General features: G+C 62.3%; 1 protein-coding gene across 1 annotated transcript in view; it reads right to left on the bottom strand.

Annotated features, from left to right (window-relative positions):
- Positions 1-93: 93 nt before the first annotated feature.
- The window catches only part of OBSCN (obscurin, cytoskeletal calmodulin and titin-interacting RhoGEF), a 111,261-nt gene continuing 94,447 nt past the window's right edge, over positions 94-16,907 (bottom strand). The window contains exons 86-116 of the mRNA XM_056112318.1: positions 16,442-16,544; positions 16,143-16,272; positions 15,716-15,809; positions 13,819-13,861; positions 11,463-12,499; positions 9,374-9,565; positions 8,989-9,082; positions 8,792-8,916; positions 8,206-8,318; positions 7,941-8,109; positions 7,778-7,859; positions 7,272-7,472; positions 6,929-6,989; positions 6,402-6,479; positions 6,092-6,264; positions 5,975-6,001; positions 5,456-5,608; positions 5,327-5,372; positions 5,132-5,209; positions 3,261-4,995; positions 2,778-2,849; positions 2,531-2,641; positions 2,286-2,453; positions 1,914-2,036; positions 1,661-1,831; positions 1,442-1,526; positions 1,123-1,362; positions 818-1,041; positions 644-719; positions 403-552; positions 94-314 (exon numbers count right to left, since the gene is read on the bottom strand). Of these exons, the coding sequence (XP_055968293.1) occupies positions 140-314; positions 403-552; positions 644-719; positions 818-1,041; positions 1,123-1,362; positions 1,442-1,526; positions 1,661-1,831; positions 1,914-2,036; positions 2,286-2,453; positions 2,531-2,641; positions 2,778-2,849; positions 3,261-4,995; positions 5,132-5,209; positions 5,327-5,372; positions 5,456-5,608; positions 5,975-6,001; positions 6,092-6,264; positions 6,402-6,479; positions 6,929-6,989; positions 7,272-7,472; positions 7,778-7,859; positions 7,941-8,109; positions 8,206-8,318; positions 8,792-8,916; positions 8,989-9,082; positions 9,374-9,565; positions 11,463-12,499; positions 13,819-13,861; positions 15,716-15,809; positions 16,143-16,272; positions 16,442-16,544 (6,329 nt within the window). The 3' untranslated portion in view covers positions 94-139. The remainder of the gene's footprint in view (positions 315-402; positions 553-643; positions 720-817; positions 1,042-1,122; positions 1,363-1,441; positions 1,527-1,660; positions 1,832-1,913; positions 2,037-2,285; positions 2,454-2,530; positions 2,642-2,777; positions 2,850-3,260; positions 4,996-5,131; positions 5,210-5,326; positions 5,373-5,455; positions 5,609-5,974; positions 6,002-6,091; positions 6,265-6,401; positions 6,480-6,928; positions 6,990-7,271; positions 7,473-7,777; positions 7,860-7,940; positions 8,110-8,205; positions 8,319-8,791; positions 8,917-8,988; positions 9,083-9,373; positions 9,566-11,462; positions 12,500-13,818; positions 13,862-15,715; positions 15,810-16,142; positions 16,273-16,441; positions 16,545-16,907) is intronic.

The raw sequence follows: 16,907 nt of genomic DNA, 5'->3' as shown, positions 1-16,907 counted from the left end.
CCAGGGTGTGTAGGTCTGATCCTGGGGCAGCACAGACATTCGCCCCTCTGGGGGGTGGGATCCTGTCTCCCCCCAGCAAGCACCTCAGAAACACCTTATCTGAGTCTGCTTTATTGGCGTGTTGGGGCAAGACTGGGTCTTAGCGAAGGCCCAGGCTGTACTTCTTGGACAGAACCGCCCGCCTCTTCTCACGCTCCCGCACAAAGGCTCGCAGCCGCGAGGTGGGGAAGGCCACAGCTGTGGGCTGGGGGCTGGCAGGGCCCTCCTCAGTCAGCCACGGGCACTGCAAGCAGCTGGTCGCGCACGGCCGGCCCCTGGAGGGAAGGGAGGAAGGAGAGGGACTCAGCTGTGCTGCCCCGATGCAGGGGAGGTTCCCAGGGCACGCAGGGGCGAGCAGCTTACCAGGGGTGCACGCAGAGCGTGCTGCAGAGGAAGGCCACGGCGCCCCCCGACAGCCCTGCGTAGCAGTGGCTAAGGCGGAGTAGCCCCTTGCGCAGGCCTTTCTGAAGGTCCCGTGGACCCTCCCCACTCACAGGGTACTCGGCACTCAACCTGCACAGTGGGGTCAAGAGTCCTGGTCACCCTCGTGATAGGGAACGGGAGCTGGGGTCACCTGCCCCCAGGTCATCATCGGAGGACTCACATGATGAAGGCCGTGACCCCGATGGCCCAGACGTCAGTCTGTGGGACGGCACCCTGGCCCTCCAGGAGCTCCGGAGCTGTGGATGCCACAGGGGGGAGTTGAGCTCTTGTGGGCGACCGGGAGGGCCAGCCCCCACCCACCCCGGGGGTCAGGCCAGGGGCCTGCCCTGCGCACCCATGGTCTCCACGTAGTCCTTGAAGCTCTCGGAGGGCCGGACCCGCTCCTGGGCGAGGCTCTGGGCACTGCCCAGGTCAATCACCTTGAGCAGGTTGTACTCGGTGACGATCATGTTCTCAGACCTGAGGTCCAGGTGCAGGATGCGCTGGGCGTGCAGGAACTGGGCAGCACTCAGCATCTGCCACAGGAAGTCCTTCACCTCGGATTCCGAGTAGGAGTCCCTAGGGGCAGAGGGGAGCTCGGGGCTCAGGTCGTGGAGGTACCACCAGCCCCACGCCCCTGCCCGGCCCAGCCCCTCCTACCTCTGCGCCAGGCAGGGGAGCAGCTCCGGCCCAGAGCACAGTTCCAAGACCAGCACCAGGTGCCGGGGGCTGAGGTAGGCCGCCTGCAGCTGGGCCAAGTGCGGGTGGCGCAGGGCCTTGAGGGCGTGGTACTCGCCCAGCACTGCTGCTCGGTCCGTCGGCCGGTAGGGGATGATCTTGGCGGCCAGTGCCCGTCCGCTGGCCTTCTCCCGGCACTGCCTCACCACACTGAAGCGACCCCTGGAGCGAGAGGGAAGTGGCCGGGCTCAGGTCTCAGCCCCTTAAGAGGAGTCAGAGGCTGTGGGGCGGGGGATGGCACCTTCGGATCTGCGTCTGGAAGGCGAAGGTCTGTGCACTGGGCAGCAGCTGGGCTGGCCGTGTGGGGCCACTCTCCTCCTCAGGAGCTGTGGGAAGGGAAGCCAGTGATGGGACACACCCGTCCCCGTCCAGGGGCCTCTGTGGCGTCCCCTCATTCCACGGGCCGGGCAGAAACCCCCAGGTGGGACAGTGAGTGTGGGTTTTGGGGTGAGGCACTCACCCAGGTGGCGGGGACCCCCCAGGAGGACCTGCTCCGAGGGGCTGCTGTAGGGGCCCATGCCCGCCTTGCTCACGCAGGCCGTCCGGAAAGTGTACAGGCCGCCCCGAGGGAGCTTGCCGGTGAGGTAGCAGCAGTCAAAGATATCCGAAGCCAGCGTGTTCCAGCCGCCCCCTGCCCGGGGAGGGCACGACTCAGGGCCTGGTGCTTCGTCCTCGCAGCCCCTCCCCAGGACGTGGGGCCCGGAGCCACGTACCTTCCATGCTGCACTGAACAGTGTAGGTCACGGGCCCACAGCTCTCCACGGGCTTCCACACCAGGAGCACGCCGTCGGCATACACCTCCCCAATGTCCGGGCGCGGGGAGGACGAGGGGCGCTCTGGGGGCCACGGGGATCCTCATTGGACACCTGCCCGCCCGCCCTCAGCTGTGTTCTCAGCTCCAGCTCTGAATGCGGGGCGGGCCCAGTACCTCCCGTGCCTCCTGGCTGGGGTTCAGCTGGGCCAGTCTCCTCGGGGTCACACTGGGGGTGCAGCAGGAAGCCTGCAGCCCTGGTGCCCGTGGAGGTGCTGGCACAGACAGCTCACCCAGCGTGGTGAACCTCAGCCCCTCCCTCCGGCCCACGCACCTGCTTTCCGCAGGACGGCTGTGGTGGTCACCGAGCCCAGCGCGTTGCTCACGCTGCAGCTGTACGTGCCGAGGTCCTCGGCGCCCACCACCAGGATGGTCAGCAACTGGAAGTGCTTCAGCGTGGAGGAGATGAGCAGGCGGCTGTTGCTCTCCAGGGGGACCCCATCTGCAGCAGCATTCACCTCGGTTTCCCTCTGTGCACTGACTCGGAGCTGCCTACCCCTGCCCAGGACAGCCCCTCACCTTTGCTCCAGGTGGCCTGTGCGGCTGGCTGTGCCAGTACCTGGCAGGCGAGAGTCACTGACTGGCCCAGGACCACAGTCTCATCCACAAGTTCCCTAATGAACAACGGTGCTGGAAAGCCAAGACAGGAGAGGTGAGCCTCTGCAGGGGACCCAGCCCGGGCCCAGAGGTGTCAGCTTGTCATATCACTGGCTGGGGTGCTCCGGAGGTCCCCTCCCCCACAGATACCGGCAAGCTGTCTGCCTACCTTGGTCTCTGCTCTTCAGCTGTAAGGACCCTAGGCCTGGCTTCTTCCTGGGGGGCCCCTCCTTCTCTGGCCCTGCAGGGAGGACAGGAGGGCTGCGGCACATCCCTGGAACAGCCGGAAGAGTCCGGGGTTCCTGGCCCACTGCCTTATCTCCGTGTGCAGATCCGCTCAGGCCCCAGGTTGGCTGAAGGACAGAGCTAAGCTATGTCCCCCACCTCCCACCAGGATGTGCCAGGCCTGTGCAAGGACCCCAAGTCAGGGAAGCAGCTCTCTGGGGTGCGTCAGAGGGACTGGGAAGGTGACCTTGGGAACATGGCCGCATGCGTGCGTGCATGCGTGTGTGCATGCGTGTGTGTGTGTGTGTGTGTGTGTGTGTGTGTGTGTGTGTGTGTGTCGGGCCATCTCAGGCTTCCGGCTGGGGATCAGGGCGTGGGAGGCAGAGAGCCCAGGGCACAGAGCAGGGACCAGGCCGCGGGGACTTACCTTGGAGCCTGCCCCTCAGGAGGCGAGAGATGTGGGCCACTGAGTCCCTGACCCTGCGGCGCAGCCCCAGCTCCACCGGCTCCTCTGGCAGCGCCTGCAGGAGGCCGTGGGACGGGGGGGACCACCTGCGCTTCCTGCTGCCAGAGATCTCTCCGAGCAGGGCCTGCATGTCGTCTGCCTCCTCGGAGATTTCCAGGTCTCCTGGGCCCAGCCAGGGCCAGGGGGCTCCCAGGCTCTCGGCCAGCTCCTCCCCAGCCTCGGAGTCGGGGGAGGGCGGCTCCTGCACTGCTGGCTTGGGGACCTTCCTGAAGATCATGAACTCGAAGGGGAGGTACTTGATGTCATACAAGTCGGACAGATTGAGGTAGGCGGGCTCCACCTCCGAGATGTCCAGGGACAGAGTGTCAGCCAGCTCCGAGTCACCTGACAGGTCCCGGATCTGCACCAGTGACACAGCAGGGCCCTGGCCACAGTCTTCCCACAAGCCGGGCTCTGGGGAGGCCCTGGGGGGTGAGCTACTGCTCTCTGGCAGGGTCTCCGAGGCTGCTGGGAGGCTCTTGGTCCCCACCTCATCCTGCTCCTCAGACGACTGGGAGGTGGCCCAGGCCATCCTGGCCCACAGGGGGCCCTGCCCCAACATGCCCCCTGCATCCCCCCCAAAGGCAAAGGTACCGTAGCCCGCCACCCCCGCGTAGCCCCCACGAAAGCCCAGGGAGAACTTGCGTGTTGTTGCCTCCTGGGGCCGAGGGGGGTTGAGCACAGACTCCTCCTCGGCCAAGTCCTCATCCAGGGAGGAGCCGGGCTCCATGCCCAGAGGGGGCGCCGGTGTCCCTGGGACAGGTCCCAGCTGAGGGCCAGCCGGACTCAGGGAGGGGGTGCCCTCCCCAGAGAGGAGACTGGAGGGTGCCAGGCAGGTCTCTGGGGGAACGGAGCCAGGGCAGAGTGGTTTGACAGCTGCAGGGGGCTCACAGCCCAGAGGTGGTGGGGGCTGCCCCCCCTGGCTGTCCTGGACTGACCCGTGCTGCTGAAGGGAGCCCCCAGCGCCACTGGCGAGTGGAAATAGAGCTGGGGCAGCACCCCCCAGTGCAAGTCCACCTGGCCGGCCATCCCCCTGGAGGCCTGAGGGAGCTGGGGCAGCACAGTGCCCCTCACAGCTGGCCTCAGTGCAGAGGCTCTGGCCAGTGGTCTCCGAGGTCAGCGGGCCGGCCTGCTCCTCCCCAGCAGCCTCCTCCAGCACACGGTGCTCCAGCAGGGGCTCCCGCAAGCCAGGGAGGCCACCCGCAAAGTAGCCGCCCTTGAGCAGGTGCCGCCGCCGGGCCGGGTGCCGCCGGCTGCCCGAGCCCGGGCCCTCCCCTGCCTGCTGGTAGAACAGGCTGCGGATGATGCTCTGCCGGGGCACGCAGCCGGGGATGGCCGGCGGCATGGTGTCCTGGAGCCCAGCCTGCGGGGGCTCGGCGGGCGGGCCGGCCTCAGCCTCCTCGGGGAGGCTGGCCGAGGGCCGCAGAAAACCCCGGGGGTGCAGCAGCGGGGAGTGGGTCACTGGCGAAGGGGGCAGGGACTTGGCCCGGACGAAGGGCGCGAGCTCCGTATCAGAAGAGGACGATGAGCTGGAGGAGGCACTGGTGTCCCTTCGCAGGTGCCGGGCCACCCCGAGGGACGGGCTGTCGGGTGGGCCCTGGAGCAGCTCGGGGATGGAGCGCATGACCAGAATGGACTTGTAGCTCATCAGGGAGCGCTGCGGGGTGGGAGGGCAGGGCAGGGGCCATCAGAGCCCCTCCTTGCCCTCTGCTCCCCACTGCCCTGGCTCTGCCTGGCCCAGGCCCCCCACTGGCTGTGAGGGGGCACAGCCAGCCCCTGGGACCCCAGCTCACCTGCCAGCGGCTGCGTGCCAAGAGGAACTTGAGCTGCTTGGTGTTGATGAAGTGAGCCTCTTCCGCGGGCACGGATTTCTGGGGCCAGGCGAGAGCCAGGTGGTTGGGGAGATCCTGGTGTGTGTGTTTCGGGAGGGGGGGCTTACCCAGGCAGACTCCCACCATGCGTCCTTCCCTAGAACTTCAGCTACTCACCTGGAACCAGGGGTGCGCCAGGCAGGTGGCAGCGCTGGGCCGGGCCCTGGAGGGACAGGAAGATGCAGTCAGGCAACCAAGGGTCCCTGGAGACCGGGACAAGCCCGCGTGGGGCAGCACCACACTCACTGCGGGTCCCTCTGCAGCGTGGCCTGGATGAAGTCCCGGGCCTCTTGGCTGAGGTGGGCAGCGGTGGGGCTGGACCAGGACACCCGGCCCTCCAGCACATTCAGGAGGGTCGCACGGTCACTCTCGCCCGCAAAGGGAGATGAGCAGGTTAAGCTGAAAGCGGAAAGAGAATGTGGCTCTCGGGTTGGTGTGGCGCTGACTGGGTGGTGTGCAGCTGAAGGCCAGCCTCCGCCCGGGGCGAGGCGGGAACCAGATTCTCCAGGGCAGCATCACGGGGGGCTTCTGGACAAGGCACCCACACGGTAGGGACAGCTGAAGGCCAGCCTTGTGACCGCAGAGGCCCTGGACAGGGGCAGCACCAGCCTCTTATCGAAGTTGGCTGGGGGCCTGCTCCCAGGATAGCTGCCCCTCAGGTCCTGGGTCTGATCTGGGCAGAGGCCAGTGGGGCACGTGGCCTTGGGCTGGCCGGGAGCCAGCAGGAACCTGTGGCAGAGGCGGCTGACAGTGGCGGCTGCTCACCTCAGGTAGGAGATGACTCCCATGGCCCTGCAGGGACAGAACCACACACATGAGTCCCCCACCCCGGGCCCGGCCACAGGCAGGCGTGGGGAGCTGGCACCCGGCCCAGCCACATACCAGATGTCAGAAGCCTCGCTCACGGGCGTTTGCTCGATGATCTCAGGGGACACAAACTCGGGGCAGCCATACTTGCTGTACTGCCGCTCTGTCGGGCTCACTCGCTGGGCAAAGCCGAAGTCGCAGATTTTAATGTCTTCGCGAGCAGGATGCACCATCAGGATGTTGGGGGGCTGTCAGGCACAGTCGGTGTTACATCAGGCCATGAGGAGGCCTCTGTACTTGAGAGGCGGCGCTGGGGCAGCTGGGGCAGCGAGGGCAGGGGCCCTGCCGGGGGACTCTAGAGACACAGACTGGGGCTCCACAATACCTTTATGTCCAGGTGAAGGACACCATGGCTATGCAGGTAATGCAGCCCCTCGGCCAGCTGCTGGATGTAGACCTTGACCTGCAGCAGAGTTAGATGCGCAGGTGAGAGTGGGCTCCATGTGTCTCAAGACTGGGGACTCCTGAAAGCTGGAAGCGGAAAAGCCTGGGGCAAGGGGAGCAGCAGACTAAGAGCAGGAGGCCTGACTGCTGATCCTGTGTGGTCTGGGGTGGGAGGGCGGTGTGAGCAATGAGCTGGTTCTCAGGACGACCACCAGGAGCCCAGTCCAGGTCTCTGAGCAGCACACATCTGAAGGGCAGAGCAGGGGATAGGGTGGGCAGCAGAGAGAGGCCCTCCTGGGCAGGAAGCCAGGTGTGCGCAGGCAGCAGTGCAAGGCAGGTGAGGGCAAAGAGTCGGGCAGCAGAGTGGGGTATGTGCAGGCACCAGGATGAGGTGCGTGTGGGCTGCAGAGTGGGGTGTCCACCGAGTGCAGCAGGGTAGGTTCGTGGCGGCAGCAGACACCACATCACCTCAGCTTCAGTCACCACGCTCTTCTTGAACAGACGGTCCAGCAGCTCCTCTGATGAGCACCTGGGTTCCGTCAAGGAAAGTCTGGGGTCTGGAGCCCACCCTACCCACACACTAGCATGCCCCTTCTGGGAGAAGCTGTGCTGCAGAACACTCCGGTGGCTGCAGACAGGGGCCGAGGTCGGGTCACCGGGGTGGGCAGCAAGAGACTCTCAGCCAGGCCCAGAGAATGTGAGGCAAGGGCTCACATCAGGGCTGTGGCGTTGGGTCAGAAGTTTCCCCAACCCCTACAGGAGAGGCACTGCCAGGCCTGAACACCGGGACCTGGGGCCAGGGGGTGGATACAGCTCCAGGACGAGGATCAAGGTCTTCCGGGTCTCAAACTGGTCCAGCAGTCCAGTGATTAAGGGGTGGTTCAGTGTAGCCAGGATGTCACGCTCACTGTATGCCTGGGTCCGTGTCCTGCTACGCAGCGGGATGAACTTGGCTGCACAGGACATCTGGTTCCCTTTGTGCTGGACTCGTTTCACAAAGCCGAACACACCCCTGGGAGGAGGGAAGCGCAACAGTGAGGGTGGACGGTGATCTTGGGAGGCTGTTGGGGTCAGCAGACAGCTGGAGGAGGGTGTGCGTAGGCAGCTGAGTGGGTGCATGAGGGTGGCAGAATGGGGTGTATGAGTGCAGCAGAGTGGGTTGTGGGGGCAGCAGAGTGGGTGTGTGAGGGTGTGTGAAGGCAGCAGAGTTGGGTGTGTGAGGGTAGCAGGGCACACACACAGGCAGCTGCAGGTATGGGGGGGAGTGCAGCAGAGTGAGGCACATGCGGGCAGCAGGGCGGCTCCCCTGATCCGTACCTTCCTATCTCCTCCTTGACCTCATAGAAGGAGTGCAGTTTCCTCCGGAAGCTTTGCTTTTCTAAGTCCTGCTCATCTTCTCCTAGGGATAAGCCAGTTATGGTCAGCCCCTGCTGGGTACAGAGACGACCACACAGGTCCACCATCCAAGACCCTGACTCACCACCCTGCACCAGCAGCTCCGCCTTGCACAGCACCTGGCCACCGGCATTGTGGGCCAGGCAGGTGTAGACACCAGCATCACTATGGGCGACGTCCCTCAGCTCCAGAGAATAGGTGGTTCCTTCCTGCTGTGGGACCAGTCGGGGCCCCTCTGCCAGCAGGACGTTGTCCTGGAGGCACAGGACACAGGCAGCCCTTTAACCACGGCTGGGTCCTCCAGTGCGCAGTCCATGCAGCCCACGTCACCCAGCCTAGCCTATCCCTACCTTGTACCAATTCACCGTGGGCTGTGGGCAGCCCTCAATGACTGCCTGGAAGCGGGCAGTACCGCCTCTCTCCACCTGCACATCCTCGATGGTGACCTGCATGGATGGGGGCTCTGCAGGTGGAGACAGGCCATGTGCTGTGGCATCCATCTAACGCACGTCCACCCTACCCCGGAGTCCACCCATGTGAGTTGGGCCTGCAATCACCAAAATGTCTGTGCCATTTGGGCATGTCCTGGCACCCCCAATGGGCAGCAAGGCCATGTGATCCACTACAGGGAAGTGCAATTGCCTGCTGGACCATACTCACACACATGCATGCACGCACACACACACATATATACACACATTACACACAGACACACATATTCATACACAGACACACATACACACTCACATACACACACATGCACACACAGACACAGACATACACAGACACATATTTAGACACACACACACACACACACACACACACAAGACCACCTTTCAGCCCTGTGGGCAGAGTGAGCTCAACATGCTGCCTGCCAGACCCAGGGGGCGGCTTGGGGCACACTGGGGGCAGAGGGGTATACAGGTGGATGCCTACTTGTAGCCCCTGCGTCACCAGCCTGATACACGATTGTCCTGTGGGTGGTCTCCGTGATCACATGGCTGTGGATGTCCCAGAGGGGTTCTGCTGTGCCTGTCACTGGCCAAACTGCACCCTCCATCCTGGGGGCAGGAAGCCAGTGAGATTATCCCACCCTGTCCTCCTCCACCCGCCCCAGAGGGTAGGGAGGTTACCGGATGGGCACAATCCGTTCCTGGGTCTCGGTGCCCAAGTCATGCTGCGGGCCCACGTGGGGAAGGGGCTGTGGCACCGTCTGGGAGGGTTCAGCTGGTGAGATAAGGGGCTTCGTCAGGCAGGGCTTTCTGGGGGTGCGGGGCACACGACACCCTGACACACTCCAGAGGGGGGAAGGAAGTGCCCTGAGGCCCTTCTGAAGGGGCAGCTCCCACTCCCACCCTGAGTTGGAGTGCAAAGAGGGCAAGAGCTCCCAGACCCCAGACCCCACCCAGTTTCCCAGAGGGGGAGACTGAGGCTGGGCCAGGGTTGCCAGGCTTCTCCTGACAGGCACCCAGGGGACTAGGGCTTGGGCAGTTTGAGGCTTGCGGGGCCAGGTCTTACCAGACGCTGCAGCAGCTCCCACGCCCTGAGGACTTGCTGCCTGTGGCTCAGGCAGCCCCCCAGGGCCAGGGCTGGGGCCTGCGTGACCCCCTACAGCCGGTCTGGGAGCCTCAGGGCTTTCCACTGTCCTGGGGGCATCTCCTACTTCCTGGTCCATGGGCTCCAAGGCAGCTGGGAGTGTAACTGCAATATCTGTGGAAGGGCAGGTCAGTACACAGTGAGGGGTGACCGGGCTGATGAGAGGGCTGCCCGGGAGCCAGACAGCTGAGCCAACTGCCTGCCCCATCCACCCACCCACCTGGCCCAGAAGGTGCGGGAGGAAGCTGAGGGTGCTATCCTGGCTGCCTTCTGGACAACACGGGCACCTCTGGGGGCAGCTTCCATTCTCTTCCATCCCCTCGTCCCAACTACTAGGTGCAGCCCCTCCCCTGGGGCTGGCCAAAAGAAAGTGGCCACTTTAGGGTTGTGGGCAGGGCCTCAAACTGGATTCAAGAAATCAGACTAGAGGTTGAGAAAATCCAGGGCCTCAACCTCCGAGATATTTTTGAAGCCCACCCCAGTGGCAAGGGGGAACAAAGTTAAGATTAACGACTAGATCTGGAAACAAGTAAGTTCGAAGTTTTTATACAGCAAAAGAAATTCTCACCCAAATCAGGCAGCCTACAAATGTGGAGAAAGCATTTGCCTGTGAAGCACTCACTGCTCCACAACATGAAAACTGCTGGGGGTGAAAGTTTCGAGCAGACATCTCTCCTCTCCTCAGAACGCCCCATCCTTACTGACCTAGTAAGGCTGGGGAGTTCATATCTGGACATTTTTTCAAATGTGACTTTAAAATCTCACTGTTGTTGGGGCTGGAGCGATAGCACAGCGGGTAGGGTGTTTGCCCTGCACGCAGCCCACCCGGGTTCGATTCTCAGCATCCCATATGGTCCCCCGAGCACCGCCAGGAGCAATTCCTGAGTGCATGGGCCAGGAGTAACCCCTGTGCATCGCCGGGTGTGACCCAAAAAGCAAATAAATAAATAAATAAATAAAATCTCATTGCTGTTAAGAAATCAAAAAGGACCTCATCCCAAGAAAACTTGTAATTCTTATGAAGTGACTACCTGCTGTGATCATTTTAGCAACATCGACAAATTACGTTGTAAACAAGAAGGCATAATCGTGTCTGTTATGTCACTGTGTCACTCTCCCAGTTAAATATTGTTGCTCCCACACCAACAGCTGGAGACAGTAAAGAAGGAAGAATGGGAAAGGGCAGGGGGGTCACTGTCCATGGTCCGGAGCACATCCAAGGTTGGAGTCTCAGGTCTGAGTCTGGGGACAGGGCAGGCTGAGAAGGTGCTGGAGAGTGGGGAGACAGGGAAAACACCCCTCCTCCCGCGGCTTCCTCTTAACAAGACCCTGACCAGGCTTCCGCTCCAGTGTGGCCGGGACCCCAGGGGCTCCCTGGCTGAGTGCTCCTGGTCTCTGCCTGTTCCTGGTGCAGGTACATCCTCTCCTTCTCCACTGAATGTCTCCCTGCCTCTCACTTCTGTCCTGGCTGGCACTGGCTGCATATCCTCAGAAAGGCCTGATCAGCCCCTCACGGGTGTGGTATGACTACCACCCAATGCCCTGGTCCCACCCACACAGAGACCCTCATGATGGTCACTGCTGCGCCCCCCACCCCACCCCCAGCCACAGGAGCTGCCATTCAGACGGCAAGAAGAAAGAACAGAGGCAGCACTTGGAGACATTTATTGTCAGGCCAACTGACCAGGTAGTTCCTGTGTACAGACCCTGGGTCTGACCCTCAGATGCCCTGGTGACCAGCAAACCTGGGCCCCAGGAGCACACTGAAGCAGAGAATCTATTGTTGGTAATGTCTGGGAGGGGTAACTGTACAGTGGGGTTGTGGGCAGAGGGGCAGGGGTCGGGCCATGGGCTGCAGAACACACTGGAGGTGGCCTATGCCTCACTGTCCGGCCGAGGCGGAGTCTGGCGAGGTAGGAAGTACTCAGGGCAGGGCTGGTTTCCGGTGGGGAGAAGCACATGGGCAGTGCGGGCTCCCAGGGGAGGTCCTTTCTGTCGGCTCAGTCCTGGGAGGGGCCTGCTGCTCCGTCCCCATCAGGCCGGATGTGCAGGGTGACCATCTCGCCCACTGTCCCAAAGCTGCGAGTCTGGGTGGAAACCTCTGTTTTGAAGCTGCTCTGGCCGGTGTCGGCAGAGCGTTGGACCCGGGTGCAGAAGGAAGGTTTCCAGGAGGAGGCACCCCCAGCCTGGGCCTCATGTGCATACAGGGAGGCACCCACTGGGCCCAGGACCTGGGGCCCCCATGGAGACACCTCCTGAGGCCTGGCGATGTGGCTGAAGAAGCTTCGGGGGCCTGATGGGCGTCCCACATTGAGCACGACGGGCTGCCCCACCATGGGCTCCCGGACCTCTCTCTGGAGCACTGACACCTCACAGGGAGGGTCATCCGGGGTGCTGGGCGCAGGGTGGCCGCATCCAAAGGTCTCCCCCGCCTGGGGCACGTAGTCGTCCAGGTCGGCCAGCGTCAGCACTCGGCCCTGGTGTGTGAGGATCTTGGGGGGCCGGCCCTGCAGCGCAGCCGCAGCCTGGGGCTCTCGGTCCCACTCCTCCAGTGGTGTCTCCTCTTCCACTGTCCAGACAGGGAGCAGCTCTGGGGACTCCTCTGTGCTCGAGGGGCACCTGGCATCCGCAGGGAAGATGCCGGGGTTGCCCTGGGGCTGCTGGGCCAGCAGTGTGTTGTTGGAGTTGTTGGCATTGAGGTCCCCTTCTGGGGTGGCACCCGGGAGCACGGAGAGCAGCGCCGGTGAGCCTCCGGCCTTCTTTACCCGAACTTCCACCGTTTCTTCTACCTCCACCCACTTGGGCTGAGGCCTCGCGCCCCCAAGGCGGGCTGGTGTGCGGGCCTCAGCCTCTGTCACATACAGTGTGGGCACAGGGGACCTCCAGCTGGATTCTGCCTCAGGCTTGCGGGACTGGCCAGCCCCCGGGTCGGGTGGGACAGGCACGGACGGGTTGGCAGAGCGCCGGGACGGTGACCTGGACGGAGACTTGCTGGGGGAGCGGCGGCGGCCCCGGGGGCTCTTCACCACGGTGGTGATGGTCTCCTCTCTGCAGGGAGAGCCCCGAGAGGAGATGGGTGCGGCCAGACCCCACACCCCAGCTGGCAGTGCATGCGGGGGCAGTCAGTGTGCAAGCAAGCAGACAGCCGCTGGGAAGGCAAGCCCAGATCTGCTTAGTTCTCTAGAACTGCACAGGAAGCGGGTGGGGGGGCTACAGCACAGGGACGACTTTCCCTCCCAGAATCTGACATGTAAAATCCTGACCCTGAAGTCCAGTGCTCACGAGAATGAAAGATCTCACATGTGCTGGAGCTGGTTACACTCCAACACTGAGCATGGTCTCAAACTCACAAATCCCAGCTTCTAAGAACCACCATTAACCAATGGGGCGATTCCTTCCCTTCCTTCCCCATAACCTCAAACCAAGTATGTAACCTGTAAGTACTTAATCAAGACCAAAACCAAGAAGAGGGCACAAGGCTTTCCCGACTGTCTCCTCCAGTCCTCTTTCACTCACACCAACAACCTCACAATCCTTATCAATCCCAACGCGTCCAGCACCGCTGGTACTTACTCTCACCAACCTCCCAGAGCACTACAGGCCCCTCTGCCTCCTGCCCCACTGCCCTTGCTCGTCACCGCTTCAAGGGGCCCCAGCAAGGCCAGGAAACTGGCTCCATGGGAGAGGGACTGCAAGTGTGGTGAGGGGCAGTGTGACCCACAGGAGCGGCAGCTTACCCCGCCTTTGGGAGTGGCAGATACATCCACTAGGCCAAAAGGGACCCTAAGTGACCCTCAGCCGGCCTGACACTGTTGGGTGCACGCGTGGGAGTTTGGCATAAGGACATCCTGCTTTGGAGGTGCTGTCAAGGAGGGGTGAGCAGTCCCTACGGGCTTTAAGCCCCCATGCAGGTTCACTGCACCACCCCCCACATCTAGCCACAGCATGTGGGACCTCTGCAAAGGTCTTGTGTCAGCCTCACCTCCTGGTTGAGCTGATTTCTCCTACTGGAAGCCCCCCCAGATTTTCCTGGTCTGGCCCTAACCTTGCTTCTGCAGGTAATACCAGCACGGCTATGAAACCCTGGCGATCATCTTAGAAAGAGATCAGCCTCGGGGCTGCAAAGAGGAAGAGTAAAGCATCATTCTCACCCTCGGGTTCCCATCCGCAGCTCGAGCCACTTCTTCAGTGGCCACAGAACGCCAGCTCTGGGCAATGCCCACAGTCCAGCCTGATCCACAGGACCCCATCCAGCCTCCACCCTGTGTCAGTGGCACCCGAGGCCGGGTCGGCGCTGGCAGGCGGCAAGCAGGTGAGTGAGCATGCAGGCGCACAGCAGTCGGGGTTAGGCACACTCCTGCACTTACATGACGATGGTTTTCCTGGGGACTCTAGTCTCCTGCTCAGTGACTACAAAGAAAACAGTCGGACAGCGAGGGTTACGACCAGTCGCTTGGGCAGGGCTCCTTGGGGTGGCCACCAGTGGCTGGTAGCTCTCCTACAGAAATGCCCGCCAGACAAGTGGAGAGGGCCACATCTGAGCCCCCGTGGGAGAGCTGGGGAACACGTGGACAGGGACGCTGAGGGTGTCTCCCTGAGTTTCCTGATCCCACGAACTTGGCTACATCTAGCTTTCCTCCTGGGAGCCACAGACAGCCCTGTGGCTCTCATGTATCAGGTGGGGGTCCAGATCCCTGAAACAGACCCCCAGCACCTGTGGTTTGGGGCACAGGTGCCCCAGCCTGGCCTGGACAGACAGCAGGCGGTCTCGACTCCAAGACCACTCTCCACCCTACCGACAGAGCCACTACCTCCTAGCCAAGGGGCTCTGCTCACTGTCCTCCAGACAACCCAGAGTGCCATGAGTTGCACTAGCTGCCCTTGGACAGGGGCCTCAGCTGGAAGACTGGATGGAGGAAGTTTGGAGCATACTGGGCACAGCCTGTCTGACACCGGCAGTCAGCGGGCGGTGGGGAAATCCGGGCTAGTCCTTTGTTCTCCCTGATAAGGCCTTTCTGCTTCTGCGCCAGGCGCTGGGCTGACAGGAAGCCAAGCAAAGCGGGATCCTGGCTGGCACAGCTACAGAGCGAAGGGGCCAGTGCCCACCACATGGGCCGTCCAGGGTCTTCTCTGGTTAAAGGTGAAGCAGGGACAAGGATTAGGAAGCAGGGAAGCAGCACACACTTCCAGCTCCCAGGCCTGCCGCTCCTCCAGCCCACCGCTGAGGACGTCACGATGACAAACCAAATGTCTCTCTGCAGGACGAGCTGGCCAGCGCCAGGTAAGAGAGCCGGGCACGGGCCCACTGTTCCCCACTGAGAGACCGATGCAGGAAGTACAGAGGCAGACCGATGAGCGGGCCACGAGGTCGGGGGCTGCTGCTGGCCCCGTGCACTCGATCGAGGTGGGCACTTCACACAGGTCACTTTGTGACTGGGGAGGACACAGTCCACCTTCCCATCTGCCACAGGAGCCAGGGTTCCCCCAGGTGTAGCACCAGCATCAGCACTCAGTCCCTTCCACGGGGGCGGCAGTCCTCTTGGATGACCCGTGTCGGGACAGGCAGCTCTGTCTCCTTCCCATCCCTGTCACACCCTAGGCTGTGCACCTAGGGACTCACACAGGTGTGTGCGGAAGGCGAGTTTATGCCTCATCTACTGGCGCCTACGGCCAGGTGTGTGTGGAGGGTGAGCACACACCTCATCCACTGACACCCACAGCAAGTGTGTGTGGAGGGTGAGTGCACACCTCGTCCACTGATGCCTACAGCCAGGTCTGTGTGAAGGCGAGTTTGTGCTTCATCTGCTGACGCCCACAGCCAGGAGTGTGTGGAGGGTGAGCACACGCTTCATCGACTGACATCCACAGTCAGGTGTGTGTGGAAGGCGAGTTTGTGCCTCATCTACTGACGCCCACGGCCAGATGTGTATGGAGGGTGATCGCACACCTCATCTACTGACACCCACAGCCAGGCGTGTGTGGGGGTCGAGTACATGTCTCAACTATTGATGCCTACAGCCAGGTGTGTGTGGAGGGTGAGCATGAGCCTCCTCCACTGACGCCCCTTCTGCCTCATCAGTCCTACCCAGGACCCCAGGAGTGTGCCGAGCCAGGCCAGGGAGCCCAAGTTCTGGACACTGTAAGGAAGCCTCTTTGGCAAGCCACCCTGATTGTCCCTGCTGCCCCACGTGTGGAAACCCTCATCCTTCATGGATCCTGCTGGTGGACTGGACCCAGCTCTGGGGCAGTCAGACATATACTGACCTTCCACAGCAGCCACTTGCTCTCGGACCCTCGGTGTCGGGCTCTGCAGAGACAGCTCAGCACCGCCGCGTGTCGATCCTAGCCGGTTCACCAACTGTGGAGCAAAGGGTATGCCAGCTTAGAGTTCACAGCTTCCTGAGACCGGGGCCCTGCAGGTCCTGAGGCCCAAGTCTGGCCACAATAGAAAGGGCTCCCTCCCAGCATCCTTTAAGAGACTCAGCACTGCCTGGGGTATCCTGGGACATAGGGACATTCCATAGGCATGGCCTATGTGATGGTGGCCAAAGGGCCCCACTCCTAAAGTGTAGCTTAGACAGCTGAGTCTTTCCAGTTCAGATACAGTGAATAGGCTGTCCAGTGCAGTGTCCCTGCCAGGGCAGCATGCCCACCCACCTCTGTACCCACGGTGGCAGTTCTGGCCCCTCACCTCACACTCGTAGTGGCCCAGGTCCTGCACGCCAGCTGCCCGGATCTCGAGCACCAGAGTGCCACTTCGAGGTTCGCTTAGCATCCGGTACTTGCCCCCGGGGGCCAGCAGGGCTCCGTCCTTGTACCATCTGCAGACAACACAGGGTTCTGAGACAGGCCTTTCCTTATGATGCTGCCCGCAACCAGCCATCCTGAGTCTTCCCTGTATGGCCAGGATCACACAGTGTCAAGCCCCAAGGGCTGTGAGTGTGCCAGGTGACCTGGCCCTCATTTCACTCGTAGGGTCAAAATCCCCACCTGATCTGAGGGTGCGGGGTGCCTTCAATGGAGCAGGTCACCTGGGCCTCCTCTCCTTCCACGAAGGGCATAGCTCGGAGTTTGGTCACAAACCGCGGGGGCACTGCAGGGAAGAAGCAGCACATTGATCATAAGGGCCCCACTCCCCAACAGCAGCTGACCATAGGACCCCAATCCCCAGTAGGGCACTAACCATCAGGATCCCACTCCCCAAAAGAGCACAGACCGTCAGGACCCATCCCCAATAGAAGTTGACCATCAGGTCCCCACTTTTCAAGAGGGCACTGACCAATAGAGCACAGACCATCAGGACCCACTCCCCAATAAAAGCTCACCATCAGGACCCCACTCCCCAACAGAGCACTGGCCATCAGGACTCTACTTCCTAGTAGGGCACTGACCATCAGGACCATACTCCCTAGTAGGGCAATGACCATCAGGACTCCACTCCCTCCCAAATAGGGCA

The sequence above is a fragment of the Sorex fumeus genome, unplaced genomic scaffold (assembly GCF_029834395.1).
Source record: "Sorex fumeus unplaced genomic scaffold, SorFum_2.1 ptg000017l, whole genome shotgun sequence".
In the NCBI taxonomy this organism is placed as follows: domain Eukaryota; kingdom Metazoa; phylum Chordata; class Mammalia; order Eulipotyphla; family Soricidae; genus Sorex; species Sorex fumeus.
This window is presented reverse-complemented; position numbering and strand designations above follow the sequence as displayed.